General features: G+C 27.1%; 1 protein-coding gene and 1 long non-coding RNA gene across 7 annotated transcripts in view; one reads left to right on the top strand and one right to left on the bottom strand.

Moving 5' to 3' along the window:
* Positions 1 to 17,793, top strand: part of LOC111628092 (chordin-like protein 1) — a 58,549-nt gene extending 40,756 nt beyond the window's left edge. For 4 of the 5 annotated variants that reach the window (XM_023371816.1, XM_023371812.1, XM_023371814.1 and 1 more), the window contains 5 exons: positions 8,798 to 8,898; positions 9,701 to 9,803; positions 9,884 to 10,096; positions 12,283 to 12,381; positions 16,967 to 17,793. In XM_023371816.1, coding sequence (XP_023227584.1) covers positions 8,798 to 8,898; positions 9,701 to 9,803; positions 9,884 to 10,096; positions 12,283 to 12,381; positions 16,967 to 17,121 — 671 coding nt within the window. In that variant the 3' untranslated portion in view covers positions 17,122 to 17,793. Of the gene's footprint in view, positions 1 to 8,797; positions 8,899 to 9,700; positions 9,804 to 9,883; positions 10,097 to 12,282; positions 12,474 to 16,966 lie in introns of those variants that run through there. The other variant, XM_023371817.1, reaches the window with a different exon arrangement.
* On the bottom strand, positions 171 to 22,086 carry LOC111628094. Of its 2 annotated transcripts, none has more exons than XR_002757119.1 (3): positions 22,031 to 22,086; positions 781 to 941; positions 171 to 683 (listed from the first exon to the last, which is right to left on the bottom strand). It is a non-coding gene; the product is annotated as an uncharacterized LOC111628094 (long non-coding RNA). The 2 variants fall into 2 exon arrangements; XR_002757120.1 differs by lacking the exon at positions 22,031 to 22,086 and adding an exon at positions 17,006 to 17,101.
* Between the last annotated feature and the right edge of the window lie 143 nt (positions 22,087 to 22,229).

The following is a 22,229-nucleotide window of genomic DNA, read 5'->3' as shown; positions in this document are numbered from 1 at the left end:
TAAATTCGGATTTGTTATTGCATATTGGTTCGATTATAGAACGATTGTAAACGTTCCAGAAAATTGATCAAATTGAAAACAGTTCGTTTCATTCTCGGCAATTCTCTTCAGCGGTAGGTGTTATATAACAATTACTATGATTATTGAAATATTGAATGTAAATGGGATTTGATTGTAAAACCTCCGCGGACGAAGTCGCGGGTAACAGCTAGTACATTATAATTAACTACCATCTAAAGACAAATAGTTACAATTATATCCTTGTTTCGTTTTAAACATATCAATTATTTTCATAAAAATAAAAAGAAAATTTCTGTATCTTCATCGCCATCCCTTACATCGCCAATGTTTTGGGGTTGATATTAATTTGAAGTGGAATAATGGCTGGTTCGAAATAATCCGATTCCACTGTATAAAAATGTAAATTTCAAACGGAGTAAGGCACCATCTGGTGACATTTCTGAAAACTAAAACGTGAAAATTTGATCGAATATAATCAATGGTACTGTACAATGAGATAAAATCTATAGGCTTGTTTCTTGTGTCAACCTGTTTTTATTTATTCTAAACGATTTCTGCTATAGCGTTTTTGTATCCTCTGGTCTTCCGGTTTTGTCGTCTTTCATTAATAGAAATAACTCTTGCAGAGAGACTAATGAATACGTAGTTGATAATGCTGTTTACTAACGGATAAACAAAGCGTTATTTGAGAAACAATATAGACCGAAAATAATGACATAAGACAACCGAACATATCTGGTTAGCTACACGAAAACGTACCTTATGTTAACGTAGCGTGTAATTATGGTATCATTGTATGGAATCCTTGCTTGCGAGATAGTTTATAGGCCATTAGAACTCCGATTGTGAGTTGTCTATTCTCTTTGTAATGAGTTTTTCCCTTCTTAATTTTTCATTTTCAATAGATTTAATTTTTAAATCTGAAACACAAGAAAATCGTATTCATATTTTGTCTTATCTGTGACTATTGTTTTCTATTGTAAACTTTTAAATTAATGATTTTAATTTTTTAAAGTTTTATTATTTTGTAGACGAATATTTAAAACAATTGATTTTAATAAGCGTATAGATTTTTACAATAATTTTTATAAAAATTTAACGAAAATGAATTATAACCTTAGAATAAACAAAAATACATATTAAAAGTTAAATAATTTTTAAGAGTAATGGAACTAATAATCAATTTGAATAAAATTAATGATTACTCTGAAGTAAATTAGTTAATTTAAGCGTATAAGAAAATGAATGTTTTCCTACAAGACGAAAGAAAGTGATTTTTTCCATCCTGTAGACAATAAGCGGCCTTTTAATCGCACCCATCGTGGATTCAGTTAGGCCTACGATGCAGGTGGCTGGGTGGGGAAGAACGGTATCCGATATGTCGAGTAAGGAACACATCAATAAAATAGTATTATAAAATATGTTTGCTCGCCCGGATTCGGGCCCGAGTTTCCCAGAGAACTAGACTCGGCCTTCCGACCGTCGATAGTGTTATATTAGCTATTTGGATTGTCTTTTTCCTCACATCTGAGCTATACAACGAATAATAGAGTTTGCAAAGTTTTTGATACATTTTATAATTTAAAAATAAAATATCGATGTTTATTCAAATAATAATTCCGCGATTAAATATTTATACAAATTTTCTATAAAAGGCTGATTTTTTTCTTGCTTTTATTTTACATCAGAAAACGTTATTTGAATTTTACAACCCGAGTGTCAAAATGCGAAAATTCGTTGATTTCGTTAAAGGCGAGACAGTTTATTAAGTATCGAAATGTAAAGATATATTCTGTTAGAGTCAAGACCTTCTCCATTTTTTCTAGACACAAATAAGCTTCAAATATGAAAACTTGCAATATCTATTTTAATTCTTTAAATTCTCATATAAATTAGGAATAAAATGAGCATAGTATCTGGACGATCGTATGGTCGATCGGTCGAAAAATTCCATAATCGGAATTTTTCTGAGGTCGTTCGTCCAGATATGTCCCGTCCTACACCACCCAGCCACCTATTATGGACCTGACTGAACCCATAATGAATTTGTTTAAAAAGGCCCTCTTAGTGTGCACAGGGCGAAAAGTTTAAAAAAAAAAAAAACTTCTTATCTATAGTCGCCACTTTCTATAGAACACTTTTAACTTTTCAACATATAAATCCCTTAATTTTAAATATTTAATTGTTCCATAAAAATGTTAAAGAGAAAATTAATAATATACAAAAAATAAATATTAAATTAGAGAAAAAGTTATTAAATCGTTTAAATAATATGGTCCTTTTCTTAACTGTGTGTCTTTAGAAAACTGTACATGACATGAGATAATGCAAAAATATTACTGTTCAAGATCAGATGATAATGATATCAAGTGGGGCTGTGAAAGGAAATGATTAATAAAGATGCTGATGCATAAAAAGATGGTTTAGGAAGAAATAGGAGTAGATTGATAAAAGTGTAGGAAAGTTGTAGAGAAGAAATCAATTGAGGATTTTATTTGGTCAAGAAAAGATAAGAAAAGAAAAATAAATGAATATGGGAATGTAGACGTTTAGAAATTAAAGAAGGAATTTAAAACTTCGTTGTAAAAGAATAAAAATTTTAAAAACAGTTTGATGAAGTTATATAACTATCCGTTAATACATTACGTAATTTTCAAGATTTTCATATATTAATTATTATTATTATTATTATTAATTCTTTCACTCATTGTTTGGAATATTTAGTAATGGTTACAAGAAAGTTATTTGTAAGAACTGTATTTAAATGTTAGTCCACATTATGAAATTCGATTTAATATCAAGTCTAAATAAATCAGCAACGAGTTGCTCAACTTTTGTAAACTTTAAAACTTTAGTGGCGCTATCTGTTATAATATTTTATTTAAAAACTTTTTATATTTTTAATTATTGTGAAATGGCAAAAAGCTTAATTTTGAGGGTAGGGATGGATTTTATAAAAAAAAATTGTAAATGCTAACAAGAAGTAAAAGTGCCATTAAGTCCGACCCTAGTGGAGATAAACACGACCCTCATTATCTCCCCACCCCCGTCGACTTTTAACTACCAAAATGTAAGAGCATCTACCCCCTCTAATACACAAACCTTTCTGCAAAATTTCAGACATTTTCGACAAAAAGCACATGAGTTATTAAGCTTCAAAGAGGGTGAACAAAATTGTGCCCTCCCACACACTAACATCCGTATATACAGGAATTACCCCGATTTTTTTTTTTTGCATTTGTCGACGTTTCAAGATGTCCTAAGTCAAAACTGAAAAAAAATCTTGGGGGATCATTTTTTGACCGATCGCCTCTGTTATATATTACAGCCGGGAAAGTAAAAATGAAATCTGATGTAGAATTATTTTTATCAAAATGTTTATATTAATTTCCTCCTTCAAAATTTTAGAGTACAGCAATTCTATTAATAACTAGCAGGTGAGCCCAGCGTTGCTCGGGCGAAAAGTAACGATAGCGAAGAATAAGATTACAGTATTAGATTATAGCCGATCTTGCCCGTTTTCACCGGGTGCAAGAATTAGGTCCCCCTATTCCCAGATTAATTAGAGAATTTTTATATGAGTCTAAAAATATGTTTCATTTCCCGCAAAGACGCAAAAAAACCGCATCTAAAATAGTACAGTAAAAACGAGTTCTTCAGTATAATCCTTAACTCTCTCCCTATCCCTTCGCAGGGGAGAATTTCCAAAAATCCCTTCTTTTAGTGTGCATTTGCATGACGTACTCTGTGTACCAAATTTCAACTTTCAACTCCTAACCGTTTGGGCTCTGCGCTTATTGTAAGTTTAGGTTATAATTATAAGTTTAGGTTGTAATTAATGAATATTTTCTTGTTAGTCTATATTTACAATCATTTTAGATATATTTCTCGTTTATTTCGATGTTTTTATAGGTATATTATTCATGAATAAATTACTAGAAAAATATTTATGCTTGATATTTAACTTTTAACTCGAATTAACTTTATTTTTTAATTACTTTAACAAAGGAAAAGAAATAATAATAATAATAATAAACAATTATAAATAAACTAACCAAACTGAATAACTGTAAAATAGATTAGATCTTTTAAATAAACTTAATTTTATATTTATTTTATGATTTTATGACAGAGATAATAAAAAAAAGACTAGTTCACGTAAGATTATATCCAAGTTAACTTTTTATAGTTAAAACTCGTATTTTACGCGCAGAATTACAATTTTTATTAAATCAGTACATGAATCGTTTTATAGAATCTTATTAAATTATTTTTTCATTTTTATTTTACATCAGTGTTTTAATTACATTAAAGTTATTATTACTTGTATATCTGCATCAAAGTAACGATTTTAAACTTATTAAAAAGATGATGTAGAAATAAAAATACATAAAAAATTAATACAGCTAATAAAATATTTTTAGTGAAAATTAATAGCAGCAAAAGACAAAGTCACACGTCTAGAGTCTAGACCCAATAGAAGTGGATGACCTCAGATAGCAGACTACATTGCTGTATAAACAAAACAATAACTGGATAGACCTGTATTCTTTAACGAAGCTCATATACAAATAAGAAAACTGTAAAATGGGACAAAATAATATTAAAAATACAAATTTTTCTTTATATATTATGTAGATATAATATGAATTTGTATTTTATGAACTTTGTATACGAATCATATTCTAGAAACGTTATATAGGCCTATATACATTTATAATAAATACATAATAGAAGACAGTTTACCTGAAATCTATATTCTATCTTTAGAAACTGTTTTAATATATTTCACGAAACGAAAAAAATTTCAGAATATAAGAAATCAGTATTTACTTCTTTAGCTGCACAATTCAGCACTTAGAGATATTGGGTACAAAAGTTATTCGTCTCCTTAATCATAGGTTAATTGTTAAATCAGCTCCTGGATGTTTAAATGCCAAGTATCAGGTACCTTTTGTAAAGACAACTATCAATATTTTTTGTATGTAATTGTTATTATTTACAGAAAAAAACAAAAAATCTTTATTAAGCAATACGCTGAATATAATATATCGATATTCATACGAAATATGTTTATGGGTATATAAAAAAAATATATATTAAATATTCATAAACTGAAAAAGCTTTTAATTCGTTTAGTTTCAACATAATTAATAACATGCTTATAAATCCAATATAATTTATTTAAAGGAACTTACAATTTTTGTTGCAGTCCTCATATAGTCATTCTAATACATAAATATAAATAAATATATTTAAAATAATTGGTTCATATTTGTAAAATTCTTTTTAAAGTTTATTATTCTTGTTAAAATGCATTCATTTATTCCAGATTTATTAAAATTACAAATTACTAATAAAAGTTTTCTATACTCAGCATAGGCCTATTAAATTCAGTAAACTTTTTTATATTAAATTAAATTTTTAATGTTGAAAAAATAAATGTTAATCTTCTATTATTTTCCTTTGTCAATTTGTCAGATTTTTTAATAAATAAAAATGCTAGTGTTCATACAATAATTAGAAGAGAACGTTATCGGCGAATTTTTCTGTCAGGGAGAAACTGTTCGACTTGATTCGATTTGCAATTTACTAAAATCGTTTAAAAATAGAATTCATAATTTTCACAGAGCGAATTTTTCAGGAAGAAATATCGACTATCTCTGGATTTAATACTGAAAAGAAACCTATCGGTGTTATTCTTAGCTATTACAGGGCGTCACTAAAAGAATCTTCAGATTTCAAATGATTATAGTTCTCTTTCCAGTAACTGTTCATTTACATGGTAACATCATTGGAAACAGAAACTCCAAGTTTCAGGTAAATGGCTTTAGAAAGTGAATTTTCCAGATTTAGTGCTCCCACACCGTTGGATTGGAAGCAGTGGATCCAATATTCTCATCCTAAGTGAACGGATATCATATCGTGCGATTACTCTCTTTCGGGTATGTTAAAGAATTTTAAATGTGGAAATTTCTAAAATTCCACAATTTTAAACTTGTAAACACAACACCCTGTGCTCTGACGGATATCGAAGTCCCTATTTTGTGTGTATATAATTTTGTATACAGGCTACATACAAAATTATCACGTTTAACTCAAAGATCTTCGAAACAAAGACGACTATTACTTTATAACAATGACATTATAATTTCATAACGTTATTTATCTTAACATTTGTTTGACTTCAGACTTGTAAAAACATGAACTGACGCAGTCTCGTAGCTAGAAATAAATATTCGGGATTACATGAGTAAGCTGAAAAAAATTGTGACTGGTATTTTTATTTTTCAGCCTGCGCTAGGCCCATTATCTACAGCCCAAGGTAAACTAATAGTAGCCTAAGTTTACATGACGAAAGCGAATGTGTATAGGCTATTATAGGCCTATATAGACTACCGTGTACAGGCAATGCCCAACTAAGTCGGTGGCTTAGTCCTCCGTAGCTACGGCTCTAAACTAACGAGTCATTTGTAGCATATGTATAACGAGTATGAGATGATGTAAGTTATATTATAGTCATAAAAGTTGCACCAATCATTTTACTGTGGCTGTAATAGATTATGTATTAATAGCCATAGTAAACTAAATAAGCTATATGATACACATTTACTATTTGCTATCTTTTAATGTTCTTATATAAATTTAAGTACAAAAACTACATTTTTAAAGATTATTATTTTTTAAATATGACATATTGTGTTAATAAAGCATGTACGATACCGATTAACGTAAAACGTGACATCACCAGGATCGTTTCCCATCTCCCTCGCTTTATCACATTTTCTGAATTCCCCCCATGAGGCGTGACAACACATTTACGGACAACCCGCGTGTACGTGCCACCGATGCTCACAAACTTGCAAGAGCTTAAAACGCACATTGTGAATACTGTCAGTACATTGGATGTAACATGTCACAGGACATGCTACACCGAATGGACTCCGACTAGATGTGTGAGATAAGGAAGCTCACATAGAGGGATCATTTGAAATCCATGATTCTTTTTACACATACTGTATCTAGTAATTAGTAAATTAAAATGATTTAGTGTTCATAACGTTCCAAATTATTTTTGCTTACTAAACATATTGACATTTAGATATTAGGCTAATAATAGTGCTTTACATAAGTTATTTTAATCGTTGATTGCCGCAATCGTTTTTATTGTAAAATGATTCAATACGACGTTGCTGATGCTAGAACATCAAAAAGAAATAATGCCGAGTATAATGATCGGAGAAATCACCAATGACGTAATCAGCAAAACTAAATGGATCGTTTAACTGAGCATCAAGAATCAGTTAGGTACTTTCATTATTAATCACAATTAAGTTGCTTGTCGCCTAGAGGCGCTCTATATGTGTTATCCCCAGTATCTGTTACATTAGTTTCAAGGTGATGTCATAAAGTAAAATTCCTACTAATATTTAATTTGATAAAAAAAAAAATTATAACTTATGAGGTTATGACGTCAGGTATGACAACATAATTGACGTCGTATTTAGTACCATGAACGATAACAAATTACGATAAAAGTCACTAAATACAATATCAAAATTTCCATTACGCACAGAAGAAAAGACAAAAAATGAAAAATCAGACAACTGTCTCTGGATTTAAATTGCTAATAGCCAATAACATGTGATGTTTTAGTTACAATATGTGTCTGCTGTGTATACGCAAACGCAAATAAAAGGTTATACATATAATCACACAAATATTGTATTATTTATAATATACGTTTCAATATAATTTCATAATTTTTTTTATTTATATTGCAATGAGATGATAATGCATTGAGTTTATGAGAATAAATCAATGTAGTAATTTTAAAATGATCATTCATTTACAAGCTTATTAGTATTAATTATGAATTTACCATAATTTTGCTATGATATAACAATATTTATGTAGTTTTTAGGTAGTGATCCAGGAATCTACAGTGAAAAGGTTTTATCTAACTCAAAGATAATCACAGCAATTTCACTTAGAAATAAAAAAATATGTCTAAATTTTAGTTTTATAAATTAAAATACATGAATAATTCCATGTATTTTAATTTCATGCATATTTGATGTTTTTTAATTTTATAGCTACAAAATAATTATTTTTTAAATGAATTTATTAATAGGCGTTTAAAAAATAATTTTATAGCAAAAATTATAACTTATTCATAACTTTCATAATTCTAACAAAAAGAGAAAATTTAGCAACTATTTTGTACTGAATAAATGAAATAAACTAAAAAGTATTATTATTATTAGTCAAATGTTTTTAAAATTTCAAAAAGAAATATAATTTTAAACAAAGAAATTACTGTACATATAGAATATTTATCATTAATGATTTTAAATATATATTGCATGATAACATGTTGAGTTTTATCTATTATTTATCATTAATTTTTTGAAAAGCATAGCAGCATTAAGTATTAACTGATATTTATAGGCCTATCTATTTTAGATTTTCATTTATGATAAGAAATTTCATAAATAATATAATTTTCAAGTGAATATTATCATCTGTTTAATGTAATGGAAAAATAAAAATCAATATTAATATGAAAAAATAATCATGACAAAAGTTTCATTAACCTTGACAAATTAAATTCAAAGAATTTAATTAAAATTTCTGAATTTATTATTTAAAAATTATTTTTGAATTTTAATTTATTAATCAATTATTGTTGTAATGAGTATAATATATTCAATACAGTATAAAATTTTTGTTTTACAGTATATTAATTTTATAATTTGTTTTATATTATTAACAGCTGATTGTACTTCGGGTGGTATCACTTATGCCCATGGATCTAGCTGGCATCCAGTTATTGGACCTTTAGGTCAAATGGACTGTGTAATTTGTAAATGTAAAGTAAGTCTATAAATCAAAATATATTATGTCCACATTTGTATTGTTAACTATTAACCATAAAAGTTTTAAACAAAATTTATAATGTATAATGATTGGTAAACAGAAATGCAAACTGCTTTCTCAAGTAGCCAAATCTTACATATAGATTTCAGGATTTGTTTAAATGGGATATTTCTTAAATTTTTCTTAGTGTGGCTTATCACCTTTTGCACTCAAGCCATTCAAATGTTTTATTATTACATTCTATCTATATATATATATATATGTACTGTATGTATGTATGTATATCTTTAAATAATATTTGTATTATGTAATATAAATGTTAAAAATATCAATAGTCTAATCAGACATTATAAAATTTAAATGAATTTAAGACTGATACAAATTTTTTAAAATACCAATGGTAATATTAATAAAGTTGTAACAATATAAGAAAAAGTAAGCAAACTACTTATTATTTAGATATGCATTATCAGAACTCCAAAATAGTAATTTAATGACTATCTAAGTTAATTGTTTATTGTTTATATCTCACTACTTTCATTTTTTAGATCAAACAGAACTTATTATTCATCTATTTGCTAACGATTTCTGACAAATGAAATTAATCATTTGTATTATCAATCAATATTGTCAGTTTTGTAACTGAATTTTTAATCAGCAAATACAGAATCATAAAATTTCAACAATTTTACTTCTAAATTATATATCAATTATATTCAGTTATTCTCATCTGATAATTATTTTTCATGTTGTTAATTATAAAACCTGATAATCCTAATGATATAAATGTTCAATTTAGAGTGGCAGAATAGAATGTGGTCGTTTAAGCTGTCCTCAACCACCATCTTGTGTAAAACTTCAGCCAGTACAAGGTCAATGCTGTCCGATTTGTATTGATAAAAGTAAATATTTTTTCAATATTAAATATTATAATTAAAAACATAGAAAAGCAATTCAAATTTGAATAAAAAGAAATTTTTAGTTTCAGTTGTTGATCATGAAACAGCAGTAACAGAATCCAAAACAGAAGAAACAAAAGAGGTTGTTGAATCATTCATGTGTCTTCCACGACCATCAAATACCATTGTTTATAGAAGTCATGCATCAAGTAGTATAAGTGGATATTATCAGTATGCATTTCAGATTATTGGCACTAATAAAAATACTAGATTGTTATCTTGGACAGTAAAAGATGGTAAGAACAATCTATTAATTTTGAGTATTTTTATTAAATCAATAGTTATCAATAAAAAATAAAAAAAACTCTCTTGCTTTGTTAATGGTACATTTTCATTCATATGTACAGTATTTATCAGTATTAATTGAAAAAACTTTTAATCAGAGAGATTAGATAATTCTCTTTTTGTTATACTTTATTACTTTTATAATTCAAACCTTATTGATATTAAGTAAGTGTTTTTATTTTTGCTGAAATCAATATTTGAACTAAATTGCTTGGTTTATTGATTCATTTATGAATTCAATAGATACAATAACCCAATGGGTTTGTTACTTTTAAATGATAATTTAGACTATAATGTACATATGCTGACCACATAATTTATGTTCTAATGAGAAGCATTTCAGTGAAAAGGGAGTCTAAAACTGATAAAACTTTGGTTATTTTAAAAATTCATTTACCATACTAGAATTCCAATTTCAAACTTACAATCTTCACATATTCAATCTTTTTGAAACAAAGATTTAAAAAGTCATATTACACTCTTGTAATTCTTGAGTTATTTTTCAATAATTCATATTTTATTGATACAATAGCTAAAGATCCTATAAGATTATTCTGTCTATCTAATCTGTATATACAGGATGATTTTGAAATAGTGGGACAAACTTCAGGGAATGATTCCTCGCAGGAAAATAAAGAAAGAAAAGCATATAAACTTATCTCCAGAAATGAGAGGTTTTTTGAGAAATTGAATTTCTTAGGGCTGTCCATAAATAATGTCTACACTGGAAGGGAGGGAGGGGGTTATGACAAGCAAAACAAGGGGGAAGGTTGAACTTCAGTGGATGTCTGTTTTATTTCATTAAATTTTATACAGTATCATTGTATGAATAATAAAATGCATAAAGGTTTGGAAGGAAACTGAGTTTTATTGGATATCTGAAAAGGGAAGGGGTTATGGAAACTTGGACAAACTGGGACAAGAATAAAAATTTCAAGAAAAATGCAGACATAATTTATGGACAACCCCTTATGACAGTGTTAGGTGCAAGACAGATTTATTGCATACTCTCTTATTAATTCTTTTACATAACTGACTCAATTACATTGCTTCCTTCATAAGAAATGTTTAAAAAGCTCTCCATATGTGACATCAGAGCATGGATGATTGCACTCTTTTCAAAGTTCCATTAACCCCTGTGAATGATGGTGAAGCAACGAAAATGTGTTGCAGCAACATGTCTGTATTGTCAATGGGACCGGCCAGCATATTCTATCATCTTTAGATAGCCTCATAGATAGAAATCTAAATGATTTATATTAGGGGAACATGGAGACCACATTGCTAAACAACTTTACTTATCCACTTGTGCAGATAAGTATGGTTTAATACAGCATGCGCACATTGATTAAAGTGAGCTTCTTGCTTTAGTCAATGTACATCACTTTAGACAAGAGCATTAATAACAGAATTATGTAATAAAATCTGTCTTGTACCTAACACTGTCATAAGAGATATGATTTCTCAAAAACCTCTCATTTCTAGACATATGTTTATATGCCTTTTTTTTCTACGTTTTCCTGTGAGGAATCATCCCCTAAAGTTTGTCTTACTATTTCAGAATCATCCTGTATAAAAATACTTAACTTAAAATTGTCCTGAATGTTTTCTGTCATGAAAAAAAAAGAAATAAGCACATAATTTTTGTTGTGAATAGTCTATATTGGGAACAATGGTGTAAAGCCTGTGTGGTAGTGAGTGAAGCAAGCAAGATGTTGGGACACCTATGATGGCCAAGGAAAAAAATAGAAATGACAACACTGGTAACAATGACTTGTCTCAAAATTTTTATGAATAATCTATATTTCAAGTAAGGGTAAAAGCCCATGGGACAAGTGAGTGGGGAGTAAAGCTCCCTACTAAGACTTAATTTATGTAAAAGTTTTATATGTTTTATGCAAAATAACATTTCTAATAGTATTATTTTAGTTATGAAAACATATGAAATAAGTTTATTATATTTTATATATCAGACTGTTATATAACAAATATTGCTCTTTTTAGTATATTTATTATTTTTCTTAAGTTAATTTCATGAAAACTACAAATCTTTTGTCATGTAAATAAGAATAATAAAAATTTGGATAACATGGAATAATGTTTGGTAAATTATTAAATAAATAAAATTTTTTAACAGGTCAAATTGGAGATTTCTCTGAACAGCATTTATCAAAGGATGAATTTGTTATTCTTACACATACATTTAAATTTAAACTGTTAGGAGCAACAAGATCAAGTAAGTATGTGAATTAAATTTAATACAGAAATATATTGAAGAGAAAAATATATCAAAGTTTATTTTTTAACTCTTGTGATTTCAACAGAGAGTTAATTGAGATGATATAAATATAAATTAAAAGTTGAACTATGCAATATTAAAATATTACAAAACAGTTTTCATTACAATTTTAATTTTAACAAAAAATATTTTTCAATCTGATTTATAAAATATAATTAATAATTGAAGTTAATCCAAGTACTTGAACTGAGTATACATAAATAAAACACTACACTTATAACCAAAATCCATCAAGGAAAACTACAAGAAAGCAAATATTTTCATTTGTGTGTTAATGGGGCATAGCCAGTCTGACAATGCCCATTAAACATGGATGAAAACGTTTGCTTTCTTGTAGTTTTCTTGCTGGATTTTGTATTATACTTGTAGTGTTTTATTCAAGTTAATGTTTTTTTATCTTAATAATTGGAATAAAAATAAGCAAATATATTATTTGCTTTTTCCTTATAGTACCTTTGATGATAAAATTTAATAGCAAACATAAAAATATAATAGAAACGATTTTTATATTGCTTTATTTGTACAAGAGGTACTGTATATCTGTCTGCATATAATATAGCATCAATCATCATTAATAGCATCAATAACATTAATAGCATCAATAGCATCAACAATAACTTCAATTATTAATTATATTTTATAAATCAGATTGAAAAATATCTTTTGTTAAAATTAAAATTGTAATGAAAACTGTTTTGTAATATTTTAATATTGCATAGTTCAACTTTTAATTTACATTTATATCATATCAATTAACTCTCTGTTGAAATCACAAGAATTAAAAAATAATACACAAATCTGCCTGAAAAATTTCAGAAAGTTTCGACAAAAAACACAGGAATTATTAGCTTCGAAGAGGGTGAACAAAATCATGCTCCCCCACACAAACTAAATTTTTTCAATATTAAATATTATAATTAAAAACATAGAAAAGCAATTCAAATTTGAATAAAAAGAAATTTTTAGTTTCAGTTGTTGATCATGAAANTAAAATTTAATAGCAAACATAAAAATATAATAGAAACGATTTTTATATTGCTTTATTTGTACAAGAGGTACTGTATATCTGTCTGCATATAATATAGCATCAATCATCATTAATAGCATCAATAACATTAATAGCATCAATAGCATCAACAATAACTTCAATTATTAATTATATTTTATAAATCAGATTGAAAAATATCTTTTGTTAAAATTAAAATTGTAATGAAAACTGTTTTGTAATATTTTAATATTGCATAGTTCAACTTTTAATTTACATTTATATCATATCAATTAACTCTCTGTTGAAATCACAAGAATTAAAAAATAATACACAAATCTGCCTGAAAAATTTCAGAAAGTTTCGACAAAAAACACAGGAATTATTAGCTTCGAAGAGGGTGAACAAAATCATGCTCCCCCACACAAACTAACATCCATACATACAGAAAAAATAAAATAATTTTTTTTACATTTCTGGATGCTTCAAGGTCCCCCGAGTCTAAAATTATAAAAAGTCTTGGGGGATATTTTTTGACTGATCGCCATGCTTTCCTTCTGTTATTTATAACAGGCGAAAAAAATAAAAATAAAGCGAAAAGGTAATATCTTTAAATTCGATTTCGTTAATTGCCATTTTGAATTAAATTTAATAACTATTAAATTAATTATTATAAATAGTTATTAGTAATATTGTAAATATTAGTATAAGGTAGCAGTCTAACTTCCTACCTTTAAAAAAGTTATTATACAATGGTGCTTTGTAGTTTGAATTTAATTTATTTCAGGAGTCCGTTCGAACTCTAAATCGTTCAAAGTCCGAATCAATTTTTTCCATTAGAAATAATGGAAATACTTCGTTTTCAGACCTAAACAATATCTAATTCGATAAACTTAAAATAGCAAATACACCAAATAACTAAATACATCAAAAAATAATAAAAAACAAGCAATGAAAACATACGAGCGTAACACGAGAGCGAGAGACGAATTGGGCACACAACAGATTGCCTTTATGCTTTCAGTTCATTTTTTCGCTGTGCACGCAGTTCAAACTTTGAAGCATCGAATTTTTGTCAAATTTAGCCTTCGAACTCTGAAGCGTTCGAACTACGAGGTACCAGTGTATTAATTATCATAGTTAATCAAAGTATAATCAGAATAATCCAAAAATTAATATGATTATTATAGAATGTTTGGACATGGTTATTTATGTATATCTACAATGGTTTATTAACAGAAATGAAACAGAAAAAACAATATTATAATGCTTGAGATGGCTACTTCTAAACTGCATAATGGTAATTATTAGTGATGTAACGAATATTCGGTTACTACTCGGTATTTGTCCTATTCGGCCTATTTTCGCTATTCGGCCGAATACCGAATACCTAAAAACAGGAATAAGAAATAACAAAAACACAGTAAATTAATCATTTTGGTATTTAGATTTAATGTTATCGCGTTAGTGTTGTTTGTTTATATTTATTTATAACTTATAACATGCACAAAATAAAAACAATAATAATATTAGTCACAAGTATTCACAATTTATAATTATAAAGATCAGCACACGTACACAACTATTCGTTCGAGAATCGTCGCACATATCAGGGTCTGACCCTGCTTATCCTTCTTCTTAAGCGCTCGTCTTTGCTCTTCCCTTTCTCTTTCCTATATCTCTCTAGTCTACCTATGCCTATGCATACATCATAATAGGCGCTCATGATACTTTCGATTCGTCACTTTTCCGTCATAGTTTTTCCATTTTATAATTACGTGACTCATAGCCTGGTGATAACGGAGAAAAGAGACAGATAGGACGTCGGTATAAGTCACAGTTATGATTTCACAGATTCGAAACAGCTTGGTAGCCCGAACGATCCCAAGCTTTCGCCCGTGCACGCTAAGTGACTTTCATTACAAGCATTTAGCTTTCCGAAGTCTATGACAATAATTGTTTGGCATTGAGGGCCGCAAATTTCGCGCCAATAAGCTGCTTCGATTTGTTCGATTATGTTATCTACTCAATTTCATATTTATTTTCACATTTTCACTTCGCGGTCCTTCTCTGTTCTTTATCCGTTATTTACACGTGGTCATTTCACTGTTATCCACATTTGATATCATCATTTATCACATACTGCCATGACGCTCTTGTCTGTCCGCTACAACTGTCAAGAATTAACGCGATTGGCGAAGCGTAGTGACAACGGGCCAATAGAGATCAGGGTCCTTACCATAATGCGGTTTGCGCGCCAATTTTCGTACGTGCGTTAATCGAGCGGAATAGTTTGGCCGAATATTCGGCTATTCGGCCACGCTCCTGGCCGAATATAGGCCTACTATTCGTTGCAACACTAGTAATTATAATGCTTTAGACGGCTGCACTAGGGTACGGGTAGGCTGGTTATACAAAAAGTTGTTTTTTTTTTTTTCGTTCTTGCAATTTTCTGTGGGACAGTCTGTCACGGATTTTTCGCACAAAATTACGGTAAAATAAATTTTATGTTTTTAAACTTAAGATACTTAATTTAAGTAAGTAATAATAATTACAAAATATAGTAATGAATTTGATTGAGATGTTATTTGTGATTTAAAAAACTGACATATATGCTATGTATTTATGTTTTTGATGGACCTTAAAAAATAGTACAAAACTACTGGTTTCTACCAAAGAAGTTTGGAAAACTCTATTAGAATTATTATTATTAAACAGTATTATTGTTGTAAATTCTTATTGGGCTTCAAGTTTCAAATCGTCCTGTCCCTGTACATCATACTTTTCCTGTTAACAAGGGTCATGCCGATCATCTAACTCCATTCTGGAAGAAAATTTTTGAATTGAAATAACGTTAATCGGGACCTTCTGCCTCCAAGCTTTCTATATCTGGTCTCGAATTTCATCTAACAACAACATACAACAACAGCCAATTTTCAAATTGCAGACCTATAAATTTACACTGGCATCCGTCTGTTGTTGTCTGCCCTTCATTAATCTCGAGAACGGAGTTAGATAGATGAAAGTCGAGACCAGATATAGAAAGCTTGGAGGCAGAAGGTCCCGATTAATGTTATTTCAATTTAAAAGTTTTTTCCAGAACGGAGTTAGATAGCTGATTGGCATGACTCTATTGTTAACAGGAAAAGTATGATGTACAGGTGCAAGACACTACTAAAATCTAGAGCATTTATTTTTAATTAAACAATAACATTAATAGCATCAATAGCATCAATAGTAACTTCAATTATTAATTATATTTTATAAATCAGATTGAAAAATATCTTTTGTTAAAATTAAAATTGTAATGAAAACTGTTTTGTAATATTTTAANAATATATTAATATTCTATTTCAATTTTTGAAAGAATTATATATATATATGGTTATTCATAAATTATTATTTAAAATATAACACACTTAAATTAGTTTATAATTTTAGATATTAAAAAAATTAATTTAAATTATTTAAATATTTTGAATTATCTCTGAATCAATTAAATGTATATAGAATAATAGATATTACTTTTTTGTAAAGGATTTATGGAAAAATTTATTAGAAAAGCTAAGAAACTACCAGACAAATGTGGATCCAGATGTTCAGCAAAAATAAACAGATTGGAAAGGGTTCTTCATCTTAAAGAATTTCTAGAAAGACATCAATGTCTACCAACTGAAATAAAGTTTGAATAGAACAAATTTTTTTGGTTAGATTACTAAGAATAATGTTTATTTATAGAAAATTTTTCTGTACAAATAATTTGTCTTTGATATGATACATATAACATGCAATTAGCACATATTATAGAAAACTTGTGTTAATGATGCATACAAGTATCATATATTGTGATAAACAATGATTTATATATTTTTGCAATAAGTTTTAATGCCAAAAACATATACTTAATTATTACTTTTATGAAAATAAATTATAAATATTGATATTATAGTGTACTATTGATGCTCTCCTATTTAGGACTAGATCTTATTCTGAATATCTACTTATAATTTGAAAAAATCTCTTTAAATCTATAATGTTAAGTGTCCAGTATACAGGAAACTTTCCATTACTAATATTATTTATTAATTCATTACTGATATAATGTAGGTTAAGTAAATGCATACATTCTGAACCATAATTCTCATATTGCATTTCCACACTATTCAAAACATTAATACACATTATTTTCAACTCAAAAAATATTACATTAGAGGTCATGAAAGATTAGTCATTAATCCTGCCTGATAATCATATGTTGGTTGTAAGTAGGAAGCATCCATTGTAATTATAATATTAACATAATCTGTAACCAATATTGATTACTAATTATGCAATATGTTTTTTAAAGTAATTAATTTTCTTCTGGATAAAGAAAAAATTAATGTTCAATAGATACAATAACCCAATGGGTTTGTTACTTTTAAATGATAATTTAGACTATAATGTACATATGCTGACCACATAATTTATGTTCTAATGAGAAGCATTTCAGTGAAAAGGGAGTCTAAAACTGATAAAACTTTGGTTATTTTAAAAATTCATTTACCATACTAGAATTCCAATTTCAAACTTACAATCTTCACATATTCAATCTTTTTGAAACAAAGATTTAAAAAGTCATATTACACTCTTGTAATTCTTGAGTTATTTTTCAATAATTCATATTTTATTGATACAATAGCTAAAGATCCTATAAGATTATTCTGTCTATCTAATCTGTATATACAGGATGATTTTGAAATAGTGGGACAAACTTCAGGGAATGATTCCTCGCAGGAAAATAAAGAAAGAAAAGCATATAAACTTATCTCCAGAAATGAGAGGTTTTTTGAGAAATTGAATTTCTTAGGGCTGTCCATAAATAATGTCTACACTGGAAGGGAGGGAGGGGGNTAATTTTTTTTTTTTTTTGCTAAAGAATGTTTTTCATTATTTGTATTAGGTTATTCTTATTCAAAAGCATTTTGATAAATAGTGATTGACAGAAAATTTAATTTTTTACATTCTTTTTGATGTATTTAGAGTATTTGATAAGTTTGTTAACTTCATAAGAATGTTAAAAAAAGTTTTAAGAAAATTATGTAAATATAATTCATTTACCAAATAACAACATACAAACAATCAATATCAATTGCAAAAGACAGTACAATACTTAAAACCCAATCTATCAACTCATAATTATTCATCAACTATTTTCATTTATTTTAAGAAATATAACTTACATAAAAGATTATTTATAAAGTAAAAGCCAAATACTAGTCATTATATTTTTCAATTCAATAAAATTAACTAATATTAATTTCTAATAATAACATACATTTATTTATTTTATTAGAAGTTATAGGAAATGCATAAATTGTGTGTTAAAGAATTTAATTGTACTCTAAAATGACTAAAAAATATATTAATTTCTTTTTTTTAAATTGACTTTCTTCATTTACATTCCAAAATAATTTAAATTTAATAAACTTATAAATTTAAAATGTAATTATTTTTATTCAAAATAGCATCTTCACTTTTGAAAAATATATTATAAAATTATAGGAATATTTTTGACTCTAAAAAAATAAATAATCTTTAAAAAAATAAATTGTATTAATTTTATTACATTCACTAAACTTTTTACAAAATTCATTATACATTAAATTCCATGTAAATATAGTAGTATTGGAATAATGGAAATACTTTATAAATAGTGTTTTTTTCCACAAGTAATTATTTACTCAGATAAATTTTATTTTTATAGTATTTAATTTTTGTTCTTACATGAAATTACTATAAAATTAATTTCAATTAATAAATGGTAATTTGCTAACTGAAATTAATTTGATCTGATATAAACTTTGTTTTTAATTTCTAAACTGAAAATTGTATGCTGTTTTTTATACATGTATATCCTATTTTTGTTGTATGTTTTAATCTTTTCTGAAAAATAGTATTGAAATTATTTTATATTTGAATGTTTTACCATCAGTATTATTTTAAAATAACATTCAATATAAATTATTCATTTATAAAATATATCAGAGATAAAAGTAAGCTGAATATGCAGTTTTAGAAAGTATTTAAATTTTAATATGATTCTATATAATATCCATAAATGCTTATTCATATCTGAAAAATTTATCTGCAATGCATTTATATCTGGAAATATTAGATGTATGATCTTAAGAAAGTAGCATGTACCATTTATATATTAAATCGCTTGAAGTGCTTTTAATCCTAACAAAACAATTGTTAAATGTCTTGTCTGTAATATACAATAATTGGTGTAAATGTAGATCTTATTACTGTATATTGCACTGATTTCATTTAGTGAAAAAATAGTGAATGCTAGATTTTTTATATGTACACATACTTATACATATACATATACATATATATATATATATATATTTATTTATATATATTGCTCCAATTTTTATTATGAAAATATTTCATGTTTGTAAACAAAAGTTGATTCTAAAAAATACTATTGGCATATTCTGTAATTAAATAAATTTTTTACTTTTATAGGTAAAAATATTTTGAAGCAAATATTTGGTATTTGTTAAGTATGATGATCACACTATATGTCCTTCAGACAGTTTGTGTTAACAGCACAAGCAGATAGCATACTGTAAAAATACCATGTATTCCTAAATAATATCTTCTAGTTGTATTGAGACTGCAACCTTTCTTAAAATATTTGTTTTAACTGAATGAAGTATTGTATTTATTTTATATGTTTAATTATGATTGATTTTTACAGCAAAATATCTTTATCTGGAATGCTTAAATTAGCTATGAGAAAGGTAGAAAGGTTGCTGATCTCCGAAAGGAACATTGACGGCAAAATGTGATCATTTTGTTATTATATAAAATCAATACGAAAGAGAAAAGTTGGAATTGAATTAGATGATGATATTTTGTTGGTAAAATAGGAGTTTCATTCCCTATTATTACATCATATGTCTCATTCAGAAACAAAGCACTAAACAAGTGAAGTTTTTTGCAAATATTTACTTCAGTTAATCATTAAAATATTGTATTGACAAAATAAATTGACACATAACTTATTCTTCAAAGTTTTGTTAAAAGTTTTTATTTGAAAATTTTAAGGAAAAATATTCAAAAATTGAAAACGATGTTTTTGTAAAAGTGCTCCTCTGAATGAGATATTAGATTTAAACTGTAAATAATACATTGTATATATATATATATATTTTGTCAATATTTACAACATACATTTTATGTACTTAATTTAAATTTTAAATTTCTATCAAATTTTACAATTTTAAAATGTTATTATTTGAAAAAGAATGGAATGCGTTTAACATTTTAAAATGATCTAAAATTACCTCATATAAACAAATGTTGTGCCTTTGTGATGTAATAAAGGCATAACCGTGTAGAATTTGTATAGTTCTAAAATTATCACTTAGCTAAATATTTGCTTATTTATTAAATTTCTGGATCAGATGTATTGTATATAGCTAAAAATGTCTTTGCCATAAAATTTATTTTCATTACTTGTATTATAAGTTTTGTTGATGTAAACAGTGTTTGAAATTGTAATTATATAAGAAAAAAGTTAAATGCACTATGAATGGCTGGGAAGGCAATAAAATGTACACATCACCAAATGTTTTGTTTTACGTTTTTAAAATCTTTAAAAACCAATAGTGTAGTTCGTTTCATACGAAACAAACTACGCCTTCAATTTGATTTCTTAGTCTGTTTGTCATTTACACGCGTTATTAATTATCAAATTAAAATTTCTTTAATTTGATAATTTCATTAAAGTTATCAGACTTTAATGTTTATCTAGAAAATGCTAAAACAATAATTCGGCTCAAACAGAATATTTTTCCCTCGTTATAATTTAAGCTGCATACAACTGAATCCTTACAGAACTTGATGAAATTTATACAGTCGACCCCTCTATAAGATATAGATACGTTCCAATTTATTAGGAATCCGATTTCTTACAAGTCGTTCCAATCACAGCCCGACACGTGTCAAGTTTACGGACTACGGCTGATTGAAAGGTTTTCTTCCATAAAATTAATCGATTCTACACTAATCCGACTCAACATTTCCAAAATACGTATATTTTTTCGTAGTTTTATAGGAATCGTAATTATAGGGACCGTAATTATAGGGGGTCGACTGTATTTTATGCTTTTGAAATGCAAATAATGACTTTTAACATTTCTATTTATTAGAACTTGATATTATTTTCGAGTTTTTTTTTAAATGCAACGAAATTCAGATTACACGAAAAAACTTGCAAAACTAAAAATACAAATATGCCTAGATTTGTTTTAAATTAATAATTTTCATATAGGCCTATAAAAACAGGAATTCTTAGAAAATTAAACAATTTAATTCCAATCAAAGATTGGAAAATTTTATACTGAAAATAAGTATAACTTTATCCAATATTTTGAAAACTATATCATGAATAATGTAATTTGCTTTGTATAATTTCATAAAAGTTTAAAGAAAATATCCGTAATATAATACAGTAAAACTTCTAAAACCGAATGTGGCCATTTTACAGAGGACTTATAATTATTTATTAATGAAGAAGAGGAAAGTTGAAAAAATGTTACTAACTGTTTTAATATTTAGCAGTGGCGTGCCGTCATTGGAAACGGTGGATGCGCCGCTTCCCTTGTATTTTCTAAAAAATAAATACATATTAATTTTAATTATATGAAAATAATCGTACAATATTTTATTATAACCGCATTATGTATCTTATTACAAATTTCTATACTACACGTGAAAAAAAAAAAGATAAGATTGCTATTTT

Source organism: Centruroides sculpturatus, unplaced genomic scaffold, assembly GCF_000671375.1.
Source record: "Centruroides sculpturatus isolate CEXI.00-Female unplaced genomic scaffold, Cexi_2.0 scaffold432, whole genome shotgun sequence".
Classification (NCBI taxonomy): domain Eukaryota; kingdom Metazoa; phylum Arthropoda; class Arachnida; order Scorpiones; family Buthidae; genus Centruroides; species Centruroides sculpturatus.
This window is presented reverse-complemented; position numbering and strand designations above follow the sequence as displayed.